Below are 22,896 nucleotides of genomic sequence, written 5' to 3' on the forward strand. Positions count from 1 at the left end.
CTTGCTCTCATGCAAGCACGAATCTTCACGTGCGACGAACCAGTCGAGTGATGTAATGCGGCACGCATCTCAAAGTCATAGAGCCTCATAGTGGTAATACCGAAATAACAGCATGATACCATCTCTCGCAAGGGAGCTGTACGAAAAGACGGAAAAGGACAAGCATTTCGAACTGGCTATCTCGATCCAAACGTAAAGCACAAAGGAGCGTTCATGTCTTCACACACTAACCGAAACAAGAATTAAGCATCGAAAGCAAAGCTGGTCCAAAGTAGAACAATACAATCACATAATCATGCTCATGAAATAGAAATGTTCAGTTCTTTCTGAGGCGACCAAGACTGAGAAGAACAGAGATCAGTACTCCCATTTCTTCAAATCCATACCATCGGGTGGAGTACTCTCCATTTTCTTGGAACCAACCTCGTTCCAGTTTGTGGACAGCACCGTGCCATTTGATTCAACCTATATTTGAAATAAGAACCGAGTTATCTTCCCATACATACATACATATATGTGATATCAAAATGGCAACATAGAGAGACAAGTTTCGTAAAGTCTAGATAGAGTCTAATAAAAAAGCAAGGCTGCAACAAGAACAGGTCGAGTTGAGGCTGATATCTAAGGATAGTCCGAAAGCAAGAATAGGTGGTTCTTACAAAGGATTTGGCCATTGCTCGTCTTACGTCGTCATCATAATCTTGGTAAATGTCCTGGAAGAATTTGTTCAGTGAAGCATCGCTGTCTAGTTTCTCCTCTTTTTCCTGGAGATATAATGGCAACATGCAGATCTCAATGGCTACCACAAAATTGAGATACATAGGTTCACACATACCAATAAAAATGCTATTTTCAGACCAATAATATAAACTGGGGTAAATACACGACAAGAAGCAGTCTTTCATGCGTTATGTTACTTACATACCTCCTTCTTTACTTGTGCTTCCAGTTTGTCCCAATCAATTTTGGATTTTGAGGATGGATATGACGGTCTCTGCTCTTTAGAAGCTGCGGATTCAGTTTTCAGACTAATAGTCAGTAGGTGAATATCCAAAAAAGCAATAAAATTGTAAATCTAGTGCTGCTGCTACAAACATTCAAGATTTTAAAGAATAAACATAGTAACATACTCAATTTTTTAACGAAATTCCCGTATTGAATATTTAATGAGCATATCTTCAAAAGGCATCAATATAAAGAAGTTACGAGGTCATTGAGTACCCAATAACTCATAGAAGAAACAAAATAGAAAGAAGGTATATCTGTTGACAAGATTTAATATAATGGAGAAGAATGTGCACATAGAGAGGCTAAACATATGGAATAAAATAGTGAAAAATCTCAGATAGGTGTCTTTGTGAATATATGATCTTTAAGATGTTAAAGGAGCAGATGTGATATTTCTCCAAGGGAATGCTTTCTATGACATGCTCTAAGAGAACTCTGGTCAAGAATCAACCTAGGAAAGAAAGGCACTGCCTGAGAGACAAGATCAAATAAACAACAAAGACTCTTTGTCCATGAAGAAATCAGTTTTTGTCAGAATAAACTACTTTTGATCAAATGAAGACAAGGGAAGATCTGAGTTGGGCAGAAACGATCTAACTTAGAAGTGCCAATGCCCATTATAAGCAGCACTATATAAGAAGATATTATAGTTTCACAGTAACCACACTACTATACTTGCCAAGAATACCAATTATTCTGCTATTTTGGTAGAACGAAATGGAGTATTATATTCAGCAAGAACAATTAATGACCCACCTGGCAACGTATTAATCTTTTGGGGAACTGTTTTCTTGTCACTGAACTCTAATGAAGTCCAAGTAATTGCTTCAGCTTTTAAAAGACGGATTTCAACTTTTGAGGGCAACACTTCAAACCTGCACTTCTCTGGTATAATCTGTTTGATACCCAAGCACATTTTAAGCACTAAACCAGACATGAAAAGCTAAAACCAAAAAAATGCATCAGAGTGATTTAGCAAACTAGTTAGCCTATCTAAAAGAGTTAAAAAAAAAAAAAAACTTGATGTACATAAAATGGCCTTGAGTTAACTGTACAAACACAAAGAGAACCAAAGGAAAGAGTTGATTACAGAATTAGAAAATGCAGGATCAAAAGGATAATAATTCCTTAAAGATATTTGTTTTTGGATTGTCCTGTGTGTGCCCTTGCACCGCTAACATTTGGATAACTCACCTCACCTAGTCGGTGAACTAACTAGTCTCCTTTACAAGTCAAGTCTACCTTAAAACAAATTTCCTCATTTTCTTTTCGTTTGAAACTGCCCTTGATTATTGGAAAGACATGGAATCTCCTATAAAATTGGTACATACATGCGTCATTAAAATATAATATAGTGTAACTTAAAGATGCAACATTTACCAAGGACAGTAGTCAGTATATAATGATTTGTTTGTTGTTCCTGTTAGGGATAGAGGAGTAAGGAAAAAATAGAATACTACGATGCAAGTAAAAGAATCCTTTCGATTCAAGAAAACTGATGTAGTATTTAAAAATAGGAGGATTGATAAGAACACTTACAAGATACCAAATGCACACACTCTCTATTACCTTACTTCATGAACTATGGTCTTATTTATAGGACCTAGTTATAACCACCCTATAACTACTAGATCATGATTGTGGTAGTTATTGAAATCATCCTATAACTACTAGATCATGATTGAGGTGGTTGTTGAAATCATCCTGTAACCACTAAATCATGATAACTATCTAGATAGATAACTATGAATCAAATCTCAACACTCCCCCTTATTCATAGTTGTATACACCGATTTGCAATATAAAATAAACATGCTTTTGAACTGGAAGCGATTTGGTGAGAATATCTGCAACTTGTTATGGCTCCACAATACTTCATTGTTATGGCTCCACTTGCTATAAGATCTCGGATGAAATGATAGTGTATCTCTATATGCTTCGTTCTTCCATGAAACGTTGGATTCTTTGTCATTGCAATTGTGGCTTTATTGTCACAAAATATTTTCGTTGCTTCTTTTTGTTCTTGATAAAGATCTTCAAGAAGTCTTCTAAACCATATTGCTTTACAAGCTACTGATATCCTCACCAAATCACTTCCAGTTCAAAAGCATGTTTATTTTATGTCGCAAATCGGTATGCAACTATGAATCAAGGGGGGAGTGTTGAGATTTGATTCATAGTTATCTATCTAGATAGTTATCATGATTTAGTGGTTATAGGATGATTTCAACAACCACCTCAATCATGATCTAGTAGTTATAGAATGATTTCAATAACTACCACAATCATGATCTAGTAGTTATAGGGTGGTTATAACTAGGTCCTATAAATAGGACCATAGTTCATGAAGCAAGGTAATAGAGAGTGTGTGCATTTGGTATCTTGTAAGTGTTCTTGTCAATCCTCCTATTTTTAAATACTACATCAGTTTTCTTGAATCGAAAGGATTCTTTTACTTGCATCGTAGTATTCTGTTTTTTCCTTTAAGTAAACTTCTTGTCATTTCAACGACAATCTGATTCTTACGCTCAGCTACACCATTTTGCTCTGGTGTTTATGGTGCTGTCAATTCTCTATGAATACCATTTTCTTCACAAAAAGAATTAAACTCATTAGATAAAAATTCACCATCTCTATCTGTCCGAAGTGTCTTTATATATCTACCGCTTTGCCTTTCTACAAGTGCCTTGAATTTTCGAAAATTAAAATGTTTCAGATTTCAATTTCAAAAAATATACCCAACTCATGCGACTATAATCATCCGTAAATAATAAAAAATATTGATTTCCACCAAATGATTTTGTATTCATAAGTTCACATAAGTCAGCATGAATTAATTCAAGACAATTGGATGCTCTCCATGTCCATGTTTTTCCAATAGGATATGGTTTTTTACTTTGTTTGTCATAAATACATCATTCACATACATCAAGTGTATTAATCTTAGGTAATCCGAAAACCATTCCTTTTTTACTTAACATCCTTAAACCCTTAATGTTAAGGTGTCCATATCTTAAATGTCATAAACTAGACTCATTCTTTTGAGTTGCGATAAGCGCATGCCTTTCAATATTTGACACATCAAGTGGAAACATCTTGTTTTGCGTCATGCAAACATTTATTATAATCAAATCAGATTTTTTATCTTTAATAGTGTATGAACTATCATCAAATATTACTGAATATCTATCATCTATCAATTGTCCAATACTCAACAAGTTATATGATAAAGTAGGAATAAAGAAAACATTATCAAGGTATTTTACCTTCTCTTGATTTGTCTTCACCTCAATTGTTCCTTTCTCTTCCACTTGGATTTGCTTGCTATCTACTTGGATTTGCTTGCTATCTCCAAGTCTAATTTTCAACTTGTGAGTTTCATCAATATCTCTAAATATTGACTTTATGCCTGATATATGATTAGAATATCCACTATCTAAAAACCAAATATCATTTGAGATATCATGAACTTGTGAATGAGTCATAAACAACTTACTATTTTCTTCATTTTTCTCCACATAACTTGCTTTCTTTTCTCTTTTCCAGCAATCTGTCTTCATTTGAGCAATTTTTTTACAATAGTGACATTGAATTCCACTCTTGTAATTTTTTTTATCATAATTTGATTGCCTTTGTTCTGCCCATCAAAGTGTCTTGTTCCTCTTCCATTTCCTCTACCACGAAATCCTCCTCTGCCACGTCCTCTTCCTGTTGATTTTTTGTCTTCTTTTGAAGTAGAAGACTCCCCCTTAACTTGAAATATTTTTTCTTCACTTTTTTCAAGTAACCTATTCAACCTTACTTCATGTGCTTGCAAGGAACCCATTAGTTCATCAAATGAATAAGTAGATAAATCTTTTGACTCCTCAATTGCAACAACAACATGATCAAATTTCGGAGTTAAACTTCTCAAAACTTTTGCAACAATTATATGATCAGAAAGATGTTTACTATAAGATTTCATTTGACTAACAATTTTAATCACTCGAGAAAGAAAATCTTGTACCGATTCATTGCTTTTCATGAACAAAATTTTAAACTCACGACGAAGGGTTTAAAGTTTTACCGTAATCACCCTTGATGAACCTTGAAATTCATTTTGAAGTATCAACCAAGCTTGCTTTGAGGTTGTTACTACTACAATTCTTGAGAAGATCGTCTCATGTACAGCTTGTTGAATAAAGAACAATGTCTTTGAGTCCTTCTTTCTATTCTCCCTCAGCCTGATTTCGTCATCTGAATCTGCATATCTATTCTCTATTAAGTCTCAAATATCTTGAGACTTAAATAGAGTCTTCATCTTGATACTCCAAAATTCATAGCTTTTGCCCGAGAAGATGGGGATAAGGAGTTGAGACATGGAATTGCCATTGAAAGCCATAATGCCCAGTTCAGGTTGAAACTAGGCTCTGATACCACAAATGTTGGGGATGGAGGAGCAAGGAAAAAACATAATACTACGACGCAAGTAAAAGAATCCTTTTGATTCAAAAAAACTGATGTAGTATTTAAAAATAAGAGAATTGACAAGAACACTTACAAGATACCAAATGCACACACTCTCTATTACCTTGCTTCATGAACTATGGTCCTATTTATAGGACCTAGTTATAACCACCCTATAACTACTAGATAATGATTGTGGTAGTTATTGAAATCATCCTATAACTACTAGATCATGGTTGAGGTGGTTGTTGAAATCATCCTGTAACCACTAAATCACGATAACTATCTAGATAGATAACTATGAATCAAATCTCAACAGTTCCTGCCTTTCGTGAAGCTATCTATAGGCTATCATGCTTGATCATTTACTGCATGTGGCCCATAGAAACAAACTAACAAGACAGCTACTTTTCTCAAGTAGTACTTGATCCACTGAGGGATCAAGGTGCATCTGCAACAACGGTCGCATAAACTGACAACATATTTCACCTAAATGACGGTCAATAGCAAAAAAAAGATTCTTATGAGTTCAAAAGACACTGCAATATTATTCTCAATATATGTATGAAGCATGAAATTCCTAGAGGGCTTGTGCACCATCTACTTTGTGACACCCAAATCCAAGGTCTATCAAATTACTAGCTAGCATCAAACAATATAACACTGAACTGGAAAGCATATGATAACCCTTTCTTAAAGGACATCGAAGCAGTAAATGCTTCAGTGAGGTAAAAACTTAAGGAAACATATGAAATGATGCAGAAAAAGGTGTAAGCTTCACACACCAAACAGCACTCTTTGATGAATGGGTCATAATGGAAACAAAAGCAGAAAACTCGTGGAGGATCAGTTGACAGTCTCATGTACCATTCAACAATTATTATCAGAACACAGTAGAAATGTCTAGAAAACCATATACCTTTCCAAATAAACGAGGTTGAAGATTATACTGTTCCTTCCCAGCTATATCTATGATAACACTCAACTGCATGATAGCAATCAATAATCATGTCAATGTTGTAAAAATATTAGCGGATAAGCTGATATAAGTAAAACATCAAAAGAAAAAAAGGAAACATCTCATGGAAGAGCATACTATTTGTTCCCCAAAATCAACAGACACATTTTTAGCAGGAATGCCCTTGGCAAAAATGGTCAAGACCACCTCTGTTGGAGTATTATAGTAGTCATGCCTGCATTACAGAAGAAAAAGAAAAGAAGATAGAAAAAAATAAAAAATATTAAGTCAAATCACACAGGATTATACAGAAACGAATGGAAACTCAAACCATGCTTTTACTCGTGTAGAAGTACTGAAGATATCAAAAACCAAGAAATTATGAATGAACTTTTTCTTTAATTCACTTGTGAGGATCATATAGCTTCCAATCGAAATTGACAATATTGTCACAAAATTTAAGCACCTAAAGAGATTTGTTCCAGAGCTAGCTTCATCTCAGATCCTTAGTATTTCCATTACATATATTAGGTTAGATTTTATGTTTATCAGCTTACCCTATCACATGTTAAGTTTCCAAGTCAATTAACAACCTAGCTACTGGAATATTGAAGTCAAGGCTGCCATATAACCTATTCAGTTATGTCAGTTCCATCAAGAGAAAAGAATTTAATCAAAATCTGCACAAGGCTTTGCAGGAGAAGGGTAACTATCATCTGTAAGAAGCATTCATGTGATCGTTCTGCAAGGTCAGCTCGCTTAGCTTTTGTCAAATCAAGCTAATGGAGACAATTACCACAAGCACAGATAACTTTGAAGTTTGAAAAACCACCTGTACTTTGGTTTGTTTGCCACTTCCTTGACCAAATCTGGTAAAACAGGGGTGGACTGAGAACCATTGACAACTTCAGTAGTAGTTCTATTTGATGAAGGGGATGATGTAATTGGTAAAACATTGCGCCTTACTTCCTTTCGCAAACCATTTGTCTCCTCTGCATGTATATGAAAATGATATGAAGATATATCAAGAAGTAAATGTTCCACGTTAATAGAGATGTAACTGGCATGGTTTGTCTTACCGATTCATACTGGTGTACCGACTAACCGTCGGTATGGTACAAACTAGTATACCAACACACGATACGGTGGGACATACCAACAAACCAGTATATACCTCCTATACATGTCGCTTGTACCGAGCGGTATGTCGCGGTACGACAAACCTACTAACTGGTAAGAAATCATATGCAAGCTTCCTACTTTATGAGAGTAAAAAGCAACCCAAAATTGATCTCTAAGCAGGAAAGAGTATGATGGCACAGACATATGAGGCCATTTGACTCAGTTTTGATGAAAGTCATAAAAGATGTGCAAATGTAAGCTACTCTTCGACTTCTTGAAGGAGATGTTTTGAACTGTCATAAAATAATACAAAACATCCAAATATATATTATTTGTTACCATGGCATAACAGCAGGATGAAACAGAATATCATTTTAACAGGTACTCAAGAAAACACATTAATCTATAACAGAGAAATGTACCTGCAATAAAGTAATCACATTCATTGATCAATTTGGTGAATCTTGAGTCACCAGATGCTAACAGAACACCTGCTTCGAGAGTTGTCTTTGCAGTCTGAAACTCTTCAAGCTTGATACAAGCAATACTGTAGGTGGCAACTTACATTATCAGATCTTTCAGGGAGAAGGAAAAACTCAAAATCAGTTTAATAGAGTTGGAATGTCACAAACATCAACCTATGGAGAGTGAAATTTGTATAAGCAAGCTGCCAAATTAACACAATTATAATAGTATAGTCCATATGATGTGAGCTGCTTTCGTCAACCAAGCAATGAAGGATAAATTTGTACTTCTCAGCTTAAAGTTACCCACAAAGGCATCATATGTCATGAGATATAATGTCCTTTGAGGATGAGCTCAAAATTGTTCATACATCTCAGTCTACTTTGAATAGTAATCCACCACAGTGGAAACCCATATTTTCACTAACTAGTTGAACCAACCATATAATCAATTATAATGTCACAGCTAGGTGAGCAAATGACACATTCCAACATAGAAAGAAACTAACCAACTGATAACTAAAACATATATAAGGAAAGTTCATCAGAAGAAACGGCAAGCAATTTTTGTTTCAAAGGCATTCCACCAAAAATACACTCCTGGTATTGACCAACAACAAAAAAGGTTATGGAATAGATAGAACAAAAGTGGCATAACGTAAATGTAACTTCAGTTAAGTTATCAATAACCTCTGATGATGAAAGTCTAGGCTATTGAACTCTCTAGCTAGCACAATTCTCACCTACTTATATGATAATCACAAAACATATGGTTTATATGCACCTTCATAAAAACAAAAGATATATAAAACTTCAACCATAAAAGCTACAGAGTATAACATCAACAAGCATCTTTAACTGACCCCTTGCGCAAATAAGCTTTAGTCATTGAAGGATCAAGCTCTATAGCCCTATTTGCATCTGCAACAGCTTCTGAAAAACAAAAGGATTGAAGCTGCATTTAATCGCCTTAGATTGAATAAAAAGAAAGCATGATGAAAAAGCAATAACCCTAGACCACATTCCATGTCATGCATATTATGTTGTATAGTCCAAAAGGCAGAAAAGTTAGTAGCGCATCCCTCGTAGTTGTCTAACAGAGTTAACTTCTAAAGAAGACGACCTGCAACAAATGCCATTAAAAGTATAGGACTCTTATCTCACATGTGAATACAAACCAACGTACCATGATCGCTCTGCTGTCATAGAAATTGTAGTCAATCCAGAGCAGTTCAGTTCTTGTGGGTCGAGAGGGCAACGAAATAGGGGATTAGTGGCAAAAGACCTTTGGATTGACTACAGCAAGCCAAATTTCCATGATTTGGCCTTGATAAGATGAGATGGTGGATTCAAGATTTGGCTAATCTAAAACCCGGAAAACCTAACAAGGAATTTGGAGAACGGCATAGGACGAGCGTACCGGTGAAGTTTCCGAGCTTGAGATTGGCCTGGGCGCGATCGGCTAAGATATCGGCGTTGCCGGATTCCAGATCCAAGGCCTGGGTGTAGAGATCCAGGGCGAGGTCGAAGTTGTCGTCGACGAAGGCCTCCTTCGCCCTCTTCCCCAGATCCGTCGCCATTGGAGAGAGTGAGAGCGAGAGAGAGCGCGCGACAGAGAGATTCCAAAGAGGTCAACCAAGTCCAAAGAAATAGGAGAGGAGGCCCGACGTAAAGGGCAGCAGGGCAAAAGCGTTCGGATTCCATGCAACCCTGCTTCTAAATGACATCCTACGGTTATGGGATCTGAGCGATAAGAACAGCCTACTGCAGGTGGAGCCGAGTCTCGTTCTTCGAATAAGAACCATCCGATCGGAATTTTAGGCGCACATCGTTGGAGCGAACCTCCCTAGGATTCATGAATCTGAGGAGCCCCAGTTACCATACATGGAAACTACACTCTCTATTGGTCTTTTCTTGAGGTCCCACAGGTAATGACCAATCACAGCTCCTTGCTGTTGTGTTTATGTCTGACAACTCGAACTTGAACGTGGATTTGTTAAGAAATATTGTAATTACATTTATGCCCCTGCTGGGGGACTTCTGCCCAAGGTATTGAGGTCATTTTAGGTATTTTACATGTTAAATAATTAAAATTTGTAAATCAATTCATAATAATGATTAATAATGGTTAAGCTGTGTTTTACAGTTGGGGGACATATATGCCACATTAAAGTTTGAAGTTTGCAAGGAAATAGAATGTGCATTGGGTTTTAGGATAAAATCTATCACTTCATGTGATTGTTGTTTTATCATTCATGTATGGTTATCATATGCAAGCATGTACTGATAAAAGTTTCCAAATTGATTTTGGATTGCAAGATATTAGTGGACTGTTGTTTTCCACTAATTAAGATTCATTTGGATTTTTAACTTATTTTAAAGGCTTTTATTTATTTATTTTTGGCTTTATGAGTATGGATATGTTTGTCATCAGAGGAAGCACATGGAAAGATAAAGCATATGTTTAGTGTAGAGATTATATTCTATTCTTCAGGTAATCAAAAGACACATTCTTAGCTTCAATCTGCCTCAAAAGAAAAGAAAGGAAAAGAACAACAAAAGAAAAAAGAAAAGAAACAGTACTGCTGTCACTTTGCTTAAAGCAAATAGATTGAGCTTGGCATCTAGGTTGCAAGCATGATCTTATCCATGTTACCAATGCGAACTTTGAATGACTCAGATCTCTAATTATGTTTGCATTTTATATGCAAATCTGTCATGAAAGAATCCATTTACTGCAAGCATCAAAGTGATGAAAAATTTGAAGGTGAAGAGACTCATCAAGCATTTGGTAACTTCATTGTTGTCCAAATTTTTTGGCCAATTTTTCTGATCAGTTGTTCTTCAGTTGCAAAAAGAAAGGAAATTTGATGCTTCAAATGTTTCAAACATATGTACTTGTGAGTTTAACTTGATCTGAGGAGACAACTTAAATTGACTCATCATGGGTTATGACAGTAGCATGGTTCTTGGAATAAATGTGGTGCCTTTCTTTGGCTGCAAGAAGATGATATTATCAGTACTCATAACCTTGTTGTTATCTGAGATTTCTAGTCTCGAACAGGTCCCCTACTGATAGAATTTAAGCTGCATAACTCTTGATCTCTACAATGAATTAGTTGGGAGAAGGAAGCATGGAGGAAGAACAATGCACCAGATAGAACTGAAGCTGCATAATTCTTGATTGTTCCTGGGTTACCTGACAGTAGCTATAATTGGGAAAAACAGAGGAAGAACTAATCTGCATGTGCATTTCTCTCAACATACTAATAAGACAAATATGCATCTACAGCTTCATTTATTGATACAGCCAGAATAGTCTTGTTGATGCTGATTGATATCAGCATGCAAGACAAGAGGTTGGACAAGTTGTAGAAGACCTTGTCATGATTGGGATATGAGCTTCCAACCCTTCATGAACACTCAATTTTCTTATCCCCATAAAATTAAAAGCAGTTCATTTGGAATTTGTTCAAGTATCAGCCAACAGTTTCTGGACTACAGATTGAAAATTATAGGCACAATCCTATATTATGGGAGTGTTATATACAACCATTGATTCAGAGAGAAAAACTTATCATTATATATATATGACTATTGTTAATGCATCAACTCTGACTTTGCAAAACTTAAAGTTTGAGAGGTTGGAACAGTGTTTTCAAGGGGGTGGACCTCAAAGTCAAGTCAAAGCATGGGCAAGGTTCATGTTCTATTATGACACTTTGGATAAGAGGTGGATCTTGTGTGAATCCAATGGATGACTTTTGAGATGGTGAGAGGTTGCTTATCATCATAGACAACCATGAATTCCTGAGAGAAAAAAAAAGGGGGTGTCTTTGACAAGCTACTTCTCTCTTATTTGACTTCAGACTGCTATGACTATGTGATCTGAATGCTTCAAGCTTGTTGACTAAATATTGTCTTGTAGACCCAAATGCAAAATCTAAAGGTTCAGTGTCACTTTGACCTTTTCATCAAGAGTTTGACATTAAGTTTCCAAGATCCTCAACGTTTCAATCCTCTACTATCATCTTTATGATCCTAATGGTCAGTAAATTAGTTTTAGAAGCTGCATTTACTGCCTGGCTTTGTTGCAACCTGTTCTACATATCATATCAGGCAATTGAGAAGTGTGCAGAATATTTTCTGAGCTAACCTTCCCTATGAGAGACAAATCTTTCTACCAATAAAACTATGATACATAGGTTGAAAAGAGGAGGATATGTTTTGTTTCTGATACTCTGAATTAATATTCAATCAAGATGAATGCATGCATAATTTGACTTCTCCTTACACACCAGAAATAATTCTGTCTTTTGTATCAGAAAGAGACAACATAGAGATGTTACACATATAGGAAATACCAGTAACATGGTTAAGAAGCAGAGACTGAGAATAAAGAGTCCATCTAAAGAATCACCAGATCATAAATGTAGAGTGAGAGGCAGCTGTAGCAGAGTGGCAAATCACAAATGCCCCAAGACCTCAAATCTCACATATTCTTCCTGTTGCAGTCACATGCCACCACTGTGCTGGCTTTTCTATGTGCAAGCTTTTGTGGAGTTCTGCTTGTTTGCCTCTCCAAGGAGAGCATATGGCAACTGTTGGCCACCCAGCCGATGCTGAAACTGTTGGCCATCCTTTTCCTCCTCCCCCCCTCAGTCTGCACAGATCATATGGTCATGGAATGAGTCGACACAAGATCTTGTTCTTGTTTCTGTTGCTTGGATGGATTCAGAGTGAATCCAACTAAAATTACCCTCATAGATTGCTCATCTGAAGAACAATTTCATTGCTTACCTTGGTTTCATCCCATGTTCTGGTCATCAATTAGTTCGATTAATTAGGTTTGTCGGATTAAGAACTGCGTCGAGCACTCCTGTACGGCTGTCTTGAAGCATATTCTTTACTCACCAATCCGCGTTGACCAGTTCGGCTTCTTCCCCAATACGAAACCCAATCTAGAAGTCAAAGAGATTTAATATGATGCGTCTGCAGTGTGATGCTGATTACTGAGGGGATGAAAAGGAAGAATCGAAAAAGCAGTTGTAAAATACACAAGAAAGTGTACAGAATTAAGGATTTTTCTTCTTTTCTCTAACCTGAAATCAGCAATTAAACTGAGGAAAGTGATTATAGAGAAAGAACTCGTCTTACAGCAGCAGCAGCAGCAGCAGAAACAGGAAACGATTCAGTAGAATTACACTGCCACGCTCAGTCGATTTGACAGAGAGAGAGAGAGAGAGAGAGAGAGAGCGAGAGAGTGAGGGGAAAGAGACTAATATTTTTTCTTCATAATTCTCTGTACAGTGTACAGTCAAAGAAAAGAAAAAGGAAAACTAACGGTGGAGATATGTGATCAGCGAAAATGGACGGATACGATGTTGTCTTCCATACTGCTGTGTTTCTTTTCCTCTCTTCTGTCTATTCTCTGCCGGCGAAAGAACGAACAGAAGAAGTGGCATCAGCTGCCACCAGCTGCGGTGGCCGCGTTGTTACTTTTAGACAGCCATGGCGGTTGGAAGAAGTGGTCTCCCAACTCGCCGTCATCGCCGAAGAACGCCGCTGCCTCCGGCGTGGTATCGGAGGCGGCGGCGGCTGCGGGGCCAGTAGATTCCTCCGCGCCGCCCCTGAAGAGCAGGTCGTCCTCGCCCATGACCTCCATGTCCTCCACCAGTAGCATTTCCTCGTCTTCGTCCACTTCCTCGTCCTCCCCGTCGTCGGCGTCAGCGTCGTCCCCGTCCTGTGGCGGGCGGCGCAGGAGCTCGTCCTCCATGGAGGCCGTGAGGGGGGTGTTGGGGGAGAGCCCCGCGGCGGTAGACGACGACGGGGGGCTGGAGGATGGGTTTCCGGGCGGAGGGCGGCCGCCGCCGCCGTCTTCTTCGGCCGCGGCGGCGGGGGTTGTGGAAGGGAACTTGTGGCGGGTGCTGCCGGCGAGGGAGTTGCGGTGGGTGGGCACGGGGTGGTTGTGCTCGGCGGTGTAGGTGATGATGAACATGCCCGGGTCTGTCCGGCTGCGCTCCACCTGCTTGCGGGCGAGGCAGCCCTTGGAGCTGCTACACCTGTAGTATCCCCTGTTCCCCACACGAGGGAAGAAACAAGCACATAGTTAGCTCCTTTCTTGCTCATCTCGAGCCACAGAGGTAGAAAGGACGTCGATAAGCTTGGCTTACCGAGGATAAGGAGATCCCTTGATGGGTTTCTGGCCGTACTTCCGCCACGCCCACACGTCGGAGGAGAGCCCGGCGGCGGGGACGTGACACACCACCTTCTTCTGCTGGTTCTTCCTGGGATCACCCAACCAAATATCGATCTGAGCCGCATGCGAAGAAGGACGAGATGGATGACGGCCGTGAGGCAGTCGTATCCTCTTACCTTCGTTTGGAGCGGGCGATCTGGGGGGCAGGCCGGTGATGCTGCCTCGACGGCGGCGGTTGATGCGGCCTCGGCAAGCCGACGGCAGAAGCGGCGGAGGCAGGGGAAGCGGACGACGGGCTCGCCCGCGCCAGCTGCTGCGGTTGCTGCCGGACTTTAGGGACGAAGGGCTTGCAGAGCTCCTCCAGCTCCTGCAGACCGTCGCTACTCCGGAACAGATCCGGGAAACCGACAAAAGAGCCATCTTTAACTCCCTCCGCCTCCTCCCCCGCCTCGAGCGGCACCGTCGGCGGAGGAAACGAAGAGAAGGGTTGTCTCGGCGCCGCCGCCGCCCCCGACGGCCTGCAGCTCCTTACCACCGCGCCAAGATCCCAGTCATCGTCTGCCATTCCCCTCAATCCACAAACCTCAGCGCGCGCTCCCACGAAGATCTGACCCGGGGTGGGCTCCGCTTATCTAGCCATGCTCCGCCGCGTGCGAAGCGAGACGGCGGCGCTGACCAAGGGAAGGGAGGAAGCCGGAAGTCCAAGAGAAGACGGAGACAAAGAGAGAGAGAGAGAGAGAGGCGAGCGGCGCTGACTTTTCGGGGAAGGGCAGAGGAGTGGAGAGGAAGCGTGGACACGAGCTTTTCACATATAAAGGGTTGAGATTTGGGCAAAAAGTGGCGTGTTTGGTGGGTGGTGATGGACGCTCTATCGGGAGCCTCCTCCGCCCAAATCCGCCCAACCCCCACGGTGGTTTTCGGGAGACCGCCATCACTTTTACGCCCACTTGACCTCTCGACCAAAGTCAAAGGGGTGAGAACAAATAATCTTTATACGTCGAGACTGTACGCGGGCCTCGCCACCAGAGGACGCGTGCACTGCACGTGGAAACAAAACGCAAGCGGGAAGGCGAGGGGAGGGACTGTGGGGCCCACCTTTCGTGTCTTTTATGAGAAAAATTGAACGGTCCGAACAAAATCCCATTCGATTTGACTCCACTTCGGAGGTTTCTCTCCACCCGAACCTAAAATAACCGCATGCACATTAGATTTGGTTTGAGGGTCTCGAGACATAGGTTCTCCCACTACGAACACGATAAATCTGTGCCCATAGCATAGATTTAGAGAGATCTACTCGTGATGTCAAGCGTAAAAGGAGCTTCCAATTAATTGGTGGTCAAAGGATCTGTTTTTTTACTTTAATCTTCTCACGCGTCTACATAGTCAACCACTTTTTAGGTCCCAAAACCCACCTCAAATGATGTTTGGATCCAATGTGAAATCAGAGCACATCAACAGGCCAAGTTTGCATCTACCTATCACTCGAGGAAGCCAATTTAGCCGAAGAACAGTGGCCGAAGAACGCGTCCCCCCGCTTTGGTTAGGGATGAGAGACTGGCGGACAGACAGACGCACAAAGACAAAGGCGTAAAAGATACATCGGGAATGGTGTAGATGTATTGATTGAGGATTTATAAGGCAGCCTTTCGATGATGTGATGGACCCTTCACCACCGTTCTCTCTCTTTCTCTCTCTCTCTCTCTCTCTCTCTCTATATATATATATATATATATACTCTGGTAGGGGGACCAGTATGTGTGTTCCTTTTTCTTTTACCATCATGGTCTTAAAAAGATCATAGTGAGTGAGTAGAGAATATATTGTACTCTCTCACACTCTCTGTCTCTCTCTTCTCTCTAGCAGTAGAGCAGGGACCAGCTGCAACCAGTAGTCATTCATGTAGCATGGTCCTTTGCAGCAAAGGCTGGACATCGCGGAACATATAGATATCCTAATCCACACTGGTCTCCATCAGCTGCTGCTGTGCTAGTAAATGAGAAGCATATTTGCACTTGAACTGATTAAGAAGGTGTTCTAAGCACCTCAACATTGGTGCATCGTTGTACAATGTTGCCATGCTTCCTCATAAATATGCATGCTCTGAAAGCTCTGTGCTGTACCTGACTGCTGTATATGGGTGTTCACATGCTACCGAAATTGTTATGGGATCTATGCATTTTTTTATGTTCATTAATATATAAGTAGTAATCAGCAGTATAAACTTTTCGAATCGATATATGTCATGTTCACATATCATTCGAAATGGATGTATCGATTCATACCGCAGCTTAGATGTTAATGTTTAGAGAGAGACTTCACCGAGCCTCGCAAGAAGAAAAAGGTGATGGAATCAAGCGGCGATGCCTTGCGACCGGAAGGATTCAACGTACGATCCCGTGTCACGTGCATGGCACCCAAAAAAAAGTCAACCCGGTGAATTCTCATGTCGGAAGGGAACAGTAAGGAGAATCCAACGTCGGAGTCTTGTTCTTCAATTATTTAATCGTGTAAGTAACGTAAGATGATATGAACTCGCTACTGTAGATTTACATGGGAAGGTTACCGCCGTATGGAGAGAGAGAGAGGGGGGGGGGGGGGTGGGCGCCATGTTCTTCTTCCTTCACATCCATCACACAGTCGCCATCACACAGTCGCTGCAGTGTTCATATGGGGGCATCGAACGAGGGAGGGCTGTAGGCCATTTAAAGGAAGCATAGTGAGCTAGATTCTGTACTGGGTTACGTGTTGGGATGATGCTAAGATCACATATATGTAGATACATGCAACAGCCCCTATCCACCTGGGGTCCTCCTCTCCGTGAGATAAAAGCTGGGTGACAGTCACAACCAGTGAAGCATGCCACCATCGACCATACGGCCGCGTCGTAGGGATCCCCAGGCTTAGGCACGTACGTGCCCTAGTAGCAGCAGCAGCAGCGCTGCAAAACCCTAGGCGGCCATCGCCTCGGACAAAAAGACGAAGGGGCCTTAGTGACGACGAGGTCAAGAGGCTTTAACCGCTGTGCCATGTGGTAACCCCACACCCCATGACTCTGGAATCGAGCGGCGACTGCTCTTTGGCTCGGCGCTTCCCCTCTTCTCTCATCTCGTAAAGGTGGTGAGTCGCATGGAAGATGACATCTGGGTGGCTCCATGGCTCCCAGCGAGGAGAGGATTCTCCGCACGCACGCATGCATGGATTGATTGATTTAGAACCTCACCCCCATGCAGGAGATAGACCCCAACCCAATGCTATGAATGTCTCGGATCCAAAAATGAAATAAATTTTTAATAGAATAAAAAAGAACATATCGAGTAGAATACGATCCTGATCGAAATGTTCGTGATGTTTTTCATGTACAACTATAACAACGAAGTTATGCTACTTGCAATTATATGTTCCCTTTCCTATGATTGATATACGTATAAGATTATATATGTCATGTACAACAACTCATACCAACTAAAGAGCACCAGAGACAAACCTTCTTTTGACTCTAGAGACAATTACGACTGCAGCAACATCTTTGTTCTGATTCCCGAAGCCGCCTAAGAGGTAGAGAATTTATGCCCCCAAACTATTCCTCTTTAGGCTATTAAACACTTCTTTTTGTTAATCAGGAGAAGAATATTGCACTAATGAAATCAACATAATAGAGGAAGAAAAAGAGAAGAAGAAGACTATTACTTCCGTCTATGCACAACCACTCAGTCGCAGCCTCAACCAATCACACACAGATCCATCCCTCCATCAAAAGTGCACGCCACTTTGTAGTGGAATTGCGGCAAAAACATGGCCAGAGAAAGAAGGATATGCCCAGCAGGAAAGCACTCGACACTGTCTCCATGCCCACCAAATCAGTGGCTATATACAGCCTCAGATCCTCCCCGAATCTCATTATTATCTTTTGTCCATTAATTCCTGTCGATAGTTTTATCAACATCACTCCAGCTGACAGAATCAGATAACACACACACAAATATATAAAGGGAAAAGAGTTATTCCCATCATTGCTTCACAAGCAAGAGCATCACCCTAGTGCATATAACTGTTGTAACAACACTCGGCTCCACGCCGAAAAGCTCGAATTATTACGAGGATGGCACCGGAAGTGGTCGTGATCTGGATGAATGGTGGTGCCCCATGAACAGGGTCCAGAGGCCACATTGCAACTGTTTATAGCATCAGTGATTCCTGAGACTTAGAAATGTGCTGGATAACAATACCTGATTAGCCTGCGGTCGACTTCGGTGTTCATTCCGCGAATCAGCGGTACTGACATCGAGCCTCCAACATGATCTTCTTGGGACTGTATGTTGCATAGCAGCTACCACACAGCAACCTGACGGCCATGGTTGGTGCCGGTGCCACCGTGAACTTATATGGCAGGTAAATCCGCCTTCCGAAATTGAAAGAGATATAGTGGATATCCACAGTATGCATGCTTAACCATTGGCTCCCCACCTGGTAGTATGTCCAGATACCTAAGAGTGGAATTGGATCAGTGATCAACCCCTGCTGTCCCCCACTTACCACAAGATTTATTGCTTGGCAACAAAGATGAGTCTCCCCAATCGAGTCCCTTTATAAGAGTGTACTCGTGCGGCATGAGTCAAGAATGGATCAGGAACATGGTAAGTTATTTCAGTGTTTTCTACGTCAGAAAGAGCCCAGCCTTGTGATGTCAAAAGTAACCAACCACATTTGCTGTGAACAGAGGATCAATTTCTTGGATGAGTTTTCACTGGTGGTTTGCTTGCTCTAACCCCTTTGTCAGGTATTTCATCGTCTTCTTCAAGTTTGCTTTGGTCATCTGCCCATCACCCATCGAGATGCCAACCATTGTGATCTTTGGAAGAAGGGGATCAGTGAAAGTTCATTCGGGGCAACACCTTCAGATCTAGGCATAGTAAAATTAATGATCAAATCCACAAACTAAGACCAAAACGAGGATCAAGAACAAGAACACCAAACCTTGAATTTGACTTGGTCTGGTTGTCAAGAATCGCCGTTTCTGTTGTTGTCTAGACCAGGGATCTAGAAATGGAGGTTAAAAATTGGTCAACTTCGTGACTGAGCATGGCATCCTTGTAGGTTATCATATGAACCAAGTTCCAAGTATCAAATTGCAAACTGGGTCGCTCTTTATTAAAGCCTTAGTATTTGGAACTGTGGTGGCCAACGAAGGAGACCTTAATGATGAAGTGGCACTCCTGAAAGGAAAAACCAACCGTACAGTACTACCACATACCATAATGAAATCAAACCAAGAAATAATGAACAAGATGACACAAATAGAAACAGATCAATTAACAAATACAAGACTTGCTAACATACAGCACGATCCAATAAGATGGGGCATCTCAGCAAGATATACAAGATTTTATATTGATAGTAGCAACCAGATGACCAATGAGACTTTCTTTTTTTCTTTCCCCCTTCTTTCGTTTTTCTTTCTTCTTTTCCTTTCTGTTCTTATTGTTTTTGGTTTTGGTTTTGAATTGAATCCTAAACTGCATCTCTCCAATTACCCTCCACAAGCCAGATCATAAAAATTAATTGTCGTCGTATATACCTAAAACAGAAAGACATTAGAGATTTAGAATTGTACAGCCATGCATCTCCACCTAAATCCCTCTCTCTAACCAGCCGGACGTCAACTCTAATAAACAATAACGACAAACAAGCAACTAGGCGATACCAGTTGCGACGATCTTGGTTTGTAGTAGATCAATGGATGACCATAAAAAATACGATAGCATAACATGAAAGGACATTTGGTTAGCTGATTCTTTGTGATATTAGGCTAGCCTAAATCATGAGTCTATAATCTATTCTAATATAAAACATGAACAGCTGGCTTTGCTCTAAACGTTTCAGAAACAACCATATATAACTGGCTTTTTTACATCCAAACAGGCTGTGAAGAACTGTATAATAACATTTTTTCTTGCCCTTTGAGAAAAAATAACTTGAACAACCTGAGATTCACTAGTTACCTAAGAACCATGAAAGAAACATTTTGTTTCATTTCACACATAACTACACCAACCGAGCAAGGGCAAAGAGGAAACAAATAATGTTCTTACAGGGTGCCAAAGGCCACATAGACAGGGATCGCAAGAGCAGTGGCAGCTAGGCCATGAAGGCAGTTCAGTTGCAAGCCTAATAACTTGCAAGCTGAACTTGTACAATAAAGCCATGGCCCAGTGCTTATTATCTTAGTGGCAATCAAACTCGGATTGAGCCAAGGTCATGGATGTCCATTTGAAGTGAAAACAAAAAATGACCTGGAATTAAGTCATCAGGATATGAACAACTGCTTGCTATCACAGAGCAACTTACATACCTTTCTTCAAATGAGTCGACCAGATGAGGAAATTTAAGCTGAATACCAGAGGTTTTTCTCAAACACTCTGTTTTCTAGTACTTTGTCAACAACATCAAGAAACTGAATCTCAGCAATGGTTGACAAGACACTAAGTGGTATTCCATATTGTCCCATTTCATCCATCATTTGTTGATCCTGTGCTTCATGAGCAGCAAGACTGATGTTGATGTGATAGTATAAAAAGAATAGAAATAAGAGCAAAAACCTGGACAATATATTAATATGTCTCTGAGTAAAGATCAGAAATAAACTAAAATGCATAAAAAGAAAACTTGTGCAGGTGTAGTAGCATCTCTGGACGCTCAAACAAGAGGTCACTGTATTTCTCGATTACATTTGCTGTCAATTTATCAATAATTAACATCCTGCTGCCATTGCATGTGTCAGTTTTGGCTAAAAAATGTGATAATCAACTGAAGCATCAAGGATGCTCTCCAGCAAACTTTTTTCAAAGAAGCATAGCATAAACCTAGAATCAGGCCTGACCACAGTTCTGGTTCCAGAACCAGCCGCTTTGGTTCCGGAACCAACGGTTCCGGTTCCCCAAAACTAGGAACCGGAACCGAACCAGCAAGCGCCAGGCGGTTCCGATTTGAACCACCAGTTTTTTTATTATTTTTAATTAAAATATTTTACAATATGAAAAATTATAAAGTTATTGTTGAATAATAAAAAATAATTCAAAATTACAGAATCGATGGTTCGAACTGACACCAGAATCGCCGGTTCTGATTATTGTTGTTGAATAATAAAAAATAATTTAAAACTACAGTCGTCAGTTTCGGAACAGATGGTTCCTGTTTTTTAAACCTATGAACCGAAACTGAACCTCCTAGGGCTGGTTCCGATTTGGCTCGTAACTGGTGAACCATCATACCAAAGCTGTGGATAGGCCTACATGGAATCATGAATACACAAAGTATCATTAAATGTTAAATTTGTTTTAGCACAGATATTAACAGAAAGAAACTATTTAAACTGCGATTAGAATTAAAGCATCGACGAGAAGGAAATGCTGTAGAAGCACTTGAATCAGAAAAAGGTGCCTAGTTGAACTTGAAGTAAAACAACGTTGTCACATGCCTCTGATCGAGAACAATCGCATCCGACAAATCTATTTTGACTTTCCTGCGCTCCGTTTTTCTCAAGCTAAGAAATAAAGAAACATACAGAAACCTGTGTATTAGAGCATGCCAATCGCCCATTACCAAGAGAAGTGAGAGACATCACAATGCGTGCATGCGCACACACGCCTCTCACAGAGAACAATCTCAATTGACAATTCATCTATCTTTTTTTCTGCAGAGACAGCAAATTAAAGAAAGTCATAAGAGTTTCATCTTACCCTATTACAGGTTGAACGGAATCCAATAACAAGAAAATGGAAAGAGATTGGGTTTGACCTCTTGGAGATGACGATGAAGCGGATATCGAATCAGAAGGTGATCACCATGAACCCCGTGCTGAATGGATCGAGCGTACTGAAGACCAGCCCGACAAAAGTAGGGCCACCTCCGTACTTGGAGCACGAGACGATCCCCTCTATCATCGTCCCCGAGGCAAGGATCCTGATAACCGACGACGGCGACGACGACGCCGCGCCAGGACCAGGCGGGGAGAAGCGGCATGATCACCGACGAAGATCTGCCTGGCGGAGAGGCCATATGCGCTTTTTCCGCCGGGATGGCGCGACTGGGCTTGAACGAAAAGAAGCGATGGAGGAAGAGGCTGCCCGTCGTCGCGGTGAGGTCGGTCGGACGCGGAGGGGCCCATTGCGGCCATAGACGGCGATGTGACGGGTGCAGCGATCGCGAGGCACGCCGAAGATGATGCCGCGTGGGTGGCACCTTAGGATGAGCTCTCACGGTTAAGACCTGTGACGGGGAATCGCGATTCTCGGTTGTGCACCCCTGTCCGAATTCTAGTCACAAATCTCAATGCACATCACAGCTGAACATAACAAACCCTCCTCGCATTAAAATGTGATCAAAAGGACATACCTGATACTAAACAGTATACAAAACAATATGATACTAAGAGACAACACAGATTTGCACATTATTAATCACAATATCATCACAGACTTAACTAAAATAACTTATCATAAACTTAGCTAAAATTACTTAAATCGTAAAGTATCTTTACATTAACTCCTTAGATTTAACTGAGATTACTTAAATCACGAGACCTATTACAATATATATGTCCAACATATACGTCCGCAAAAAAACAATCTATTTATAACCTAGTTACAACCTCGTGTGTCGGGCACGAAGGCAAATTCTCGTCTCAAGTTAAGATTGTACAA

General features: G+C 40.6%; 2 protein-coding genes and 1 long non-coding RNA gene across 3 annotated transcripts; all 3 read right to left on the reverse strand.

Moving 5' to 3' along the window:
- Positions 1–151: 151 nt before the first annotated feature.
- On the reverse strand, positions 152–9,622 carry LOC103991653 (protein SGT1 homolog). The gene is made up of 10 exons (XM_009411167.3): positions 9,419–9,622; positions 8,862–8,931; positions 7,957–8,081; positions 7,245–7,404; positions 6,551–6,647; positions 6,374–6,439; positions 1,765–1,903; positions 926–1,008; positions 660–764; positions 152–465 (listed from the first exon to the last, which is right to left on the reverse strand). Exons 1-10 carry the CDS (start codon positions 9,576–9,578, stop codon positions 358–360), a joined length of 1,113 nt encoding a protein of 370 aa, XP_009409442.2. The 5' UTR covers positions 9,579–9,622; the 3' UTR covers positions 152–357.
- A 3,640-nt stretch (positions 9,623–13,262) lies between these two features.
- Positions 13,263–14,954, reverse strand: LOC135616122 (WRKY transcription factor 22-like). The gene is made up of 3 exons (XM_065115301.1): positions 14,374–14,954; positions 14,172–14,285; positions 13,263–14,072 (listed from the first exon to the last, which is right to left on the reverse strand). Exons 1-3 carry the CDS (start codon positions 14,760–14,762, stop codon positions 13,463–13,465), a joined length of 1,113 nt encoding a protein of 370 aa, XP_064971373.1. The 5' UTR covers positions 14,763–14,954; the 3' UTR covers positions 13,263–13,462.
- A 3,223-nt stretch (positions 14,955–18,177) lies between these two features.
- On the reverse strand, positions 18,178–22,523 carry LOC135617207 (uncharacterized). The gene is made up of 3 exons (XR_010488645.1): positions 21,992–22,523; positions 19,172–21,887; positions 18,178–19,097 (listed from the first exon to the last, which is right to left on the reverse strand). It is a non-coding gene; the product is annotated as an uncharacterized LOC135617207 (long non-coding RNA).
- Between the last annotated feature and the right edge of the window lie 373 nt (positions 22,524–22,896).

This window comes from Musa acuminata, chromosome BXJ2-7 (assembly GCF_036884655.1).
Source record: "Musa acuminata AAA Group cultivar baxijiao chromosome BXJ2-7, Cavendish_Baxijiao_AAA, whole genome shotgun sequence".
Taxonomy (NCBI): Eukaryota; Viridiplantae; Streptophyta; class Magnoliopsida; order Zingiberales; family Musaceae; genus Musa; species Musa acuminata.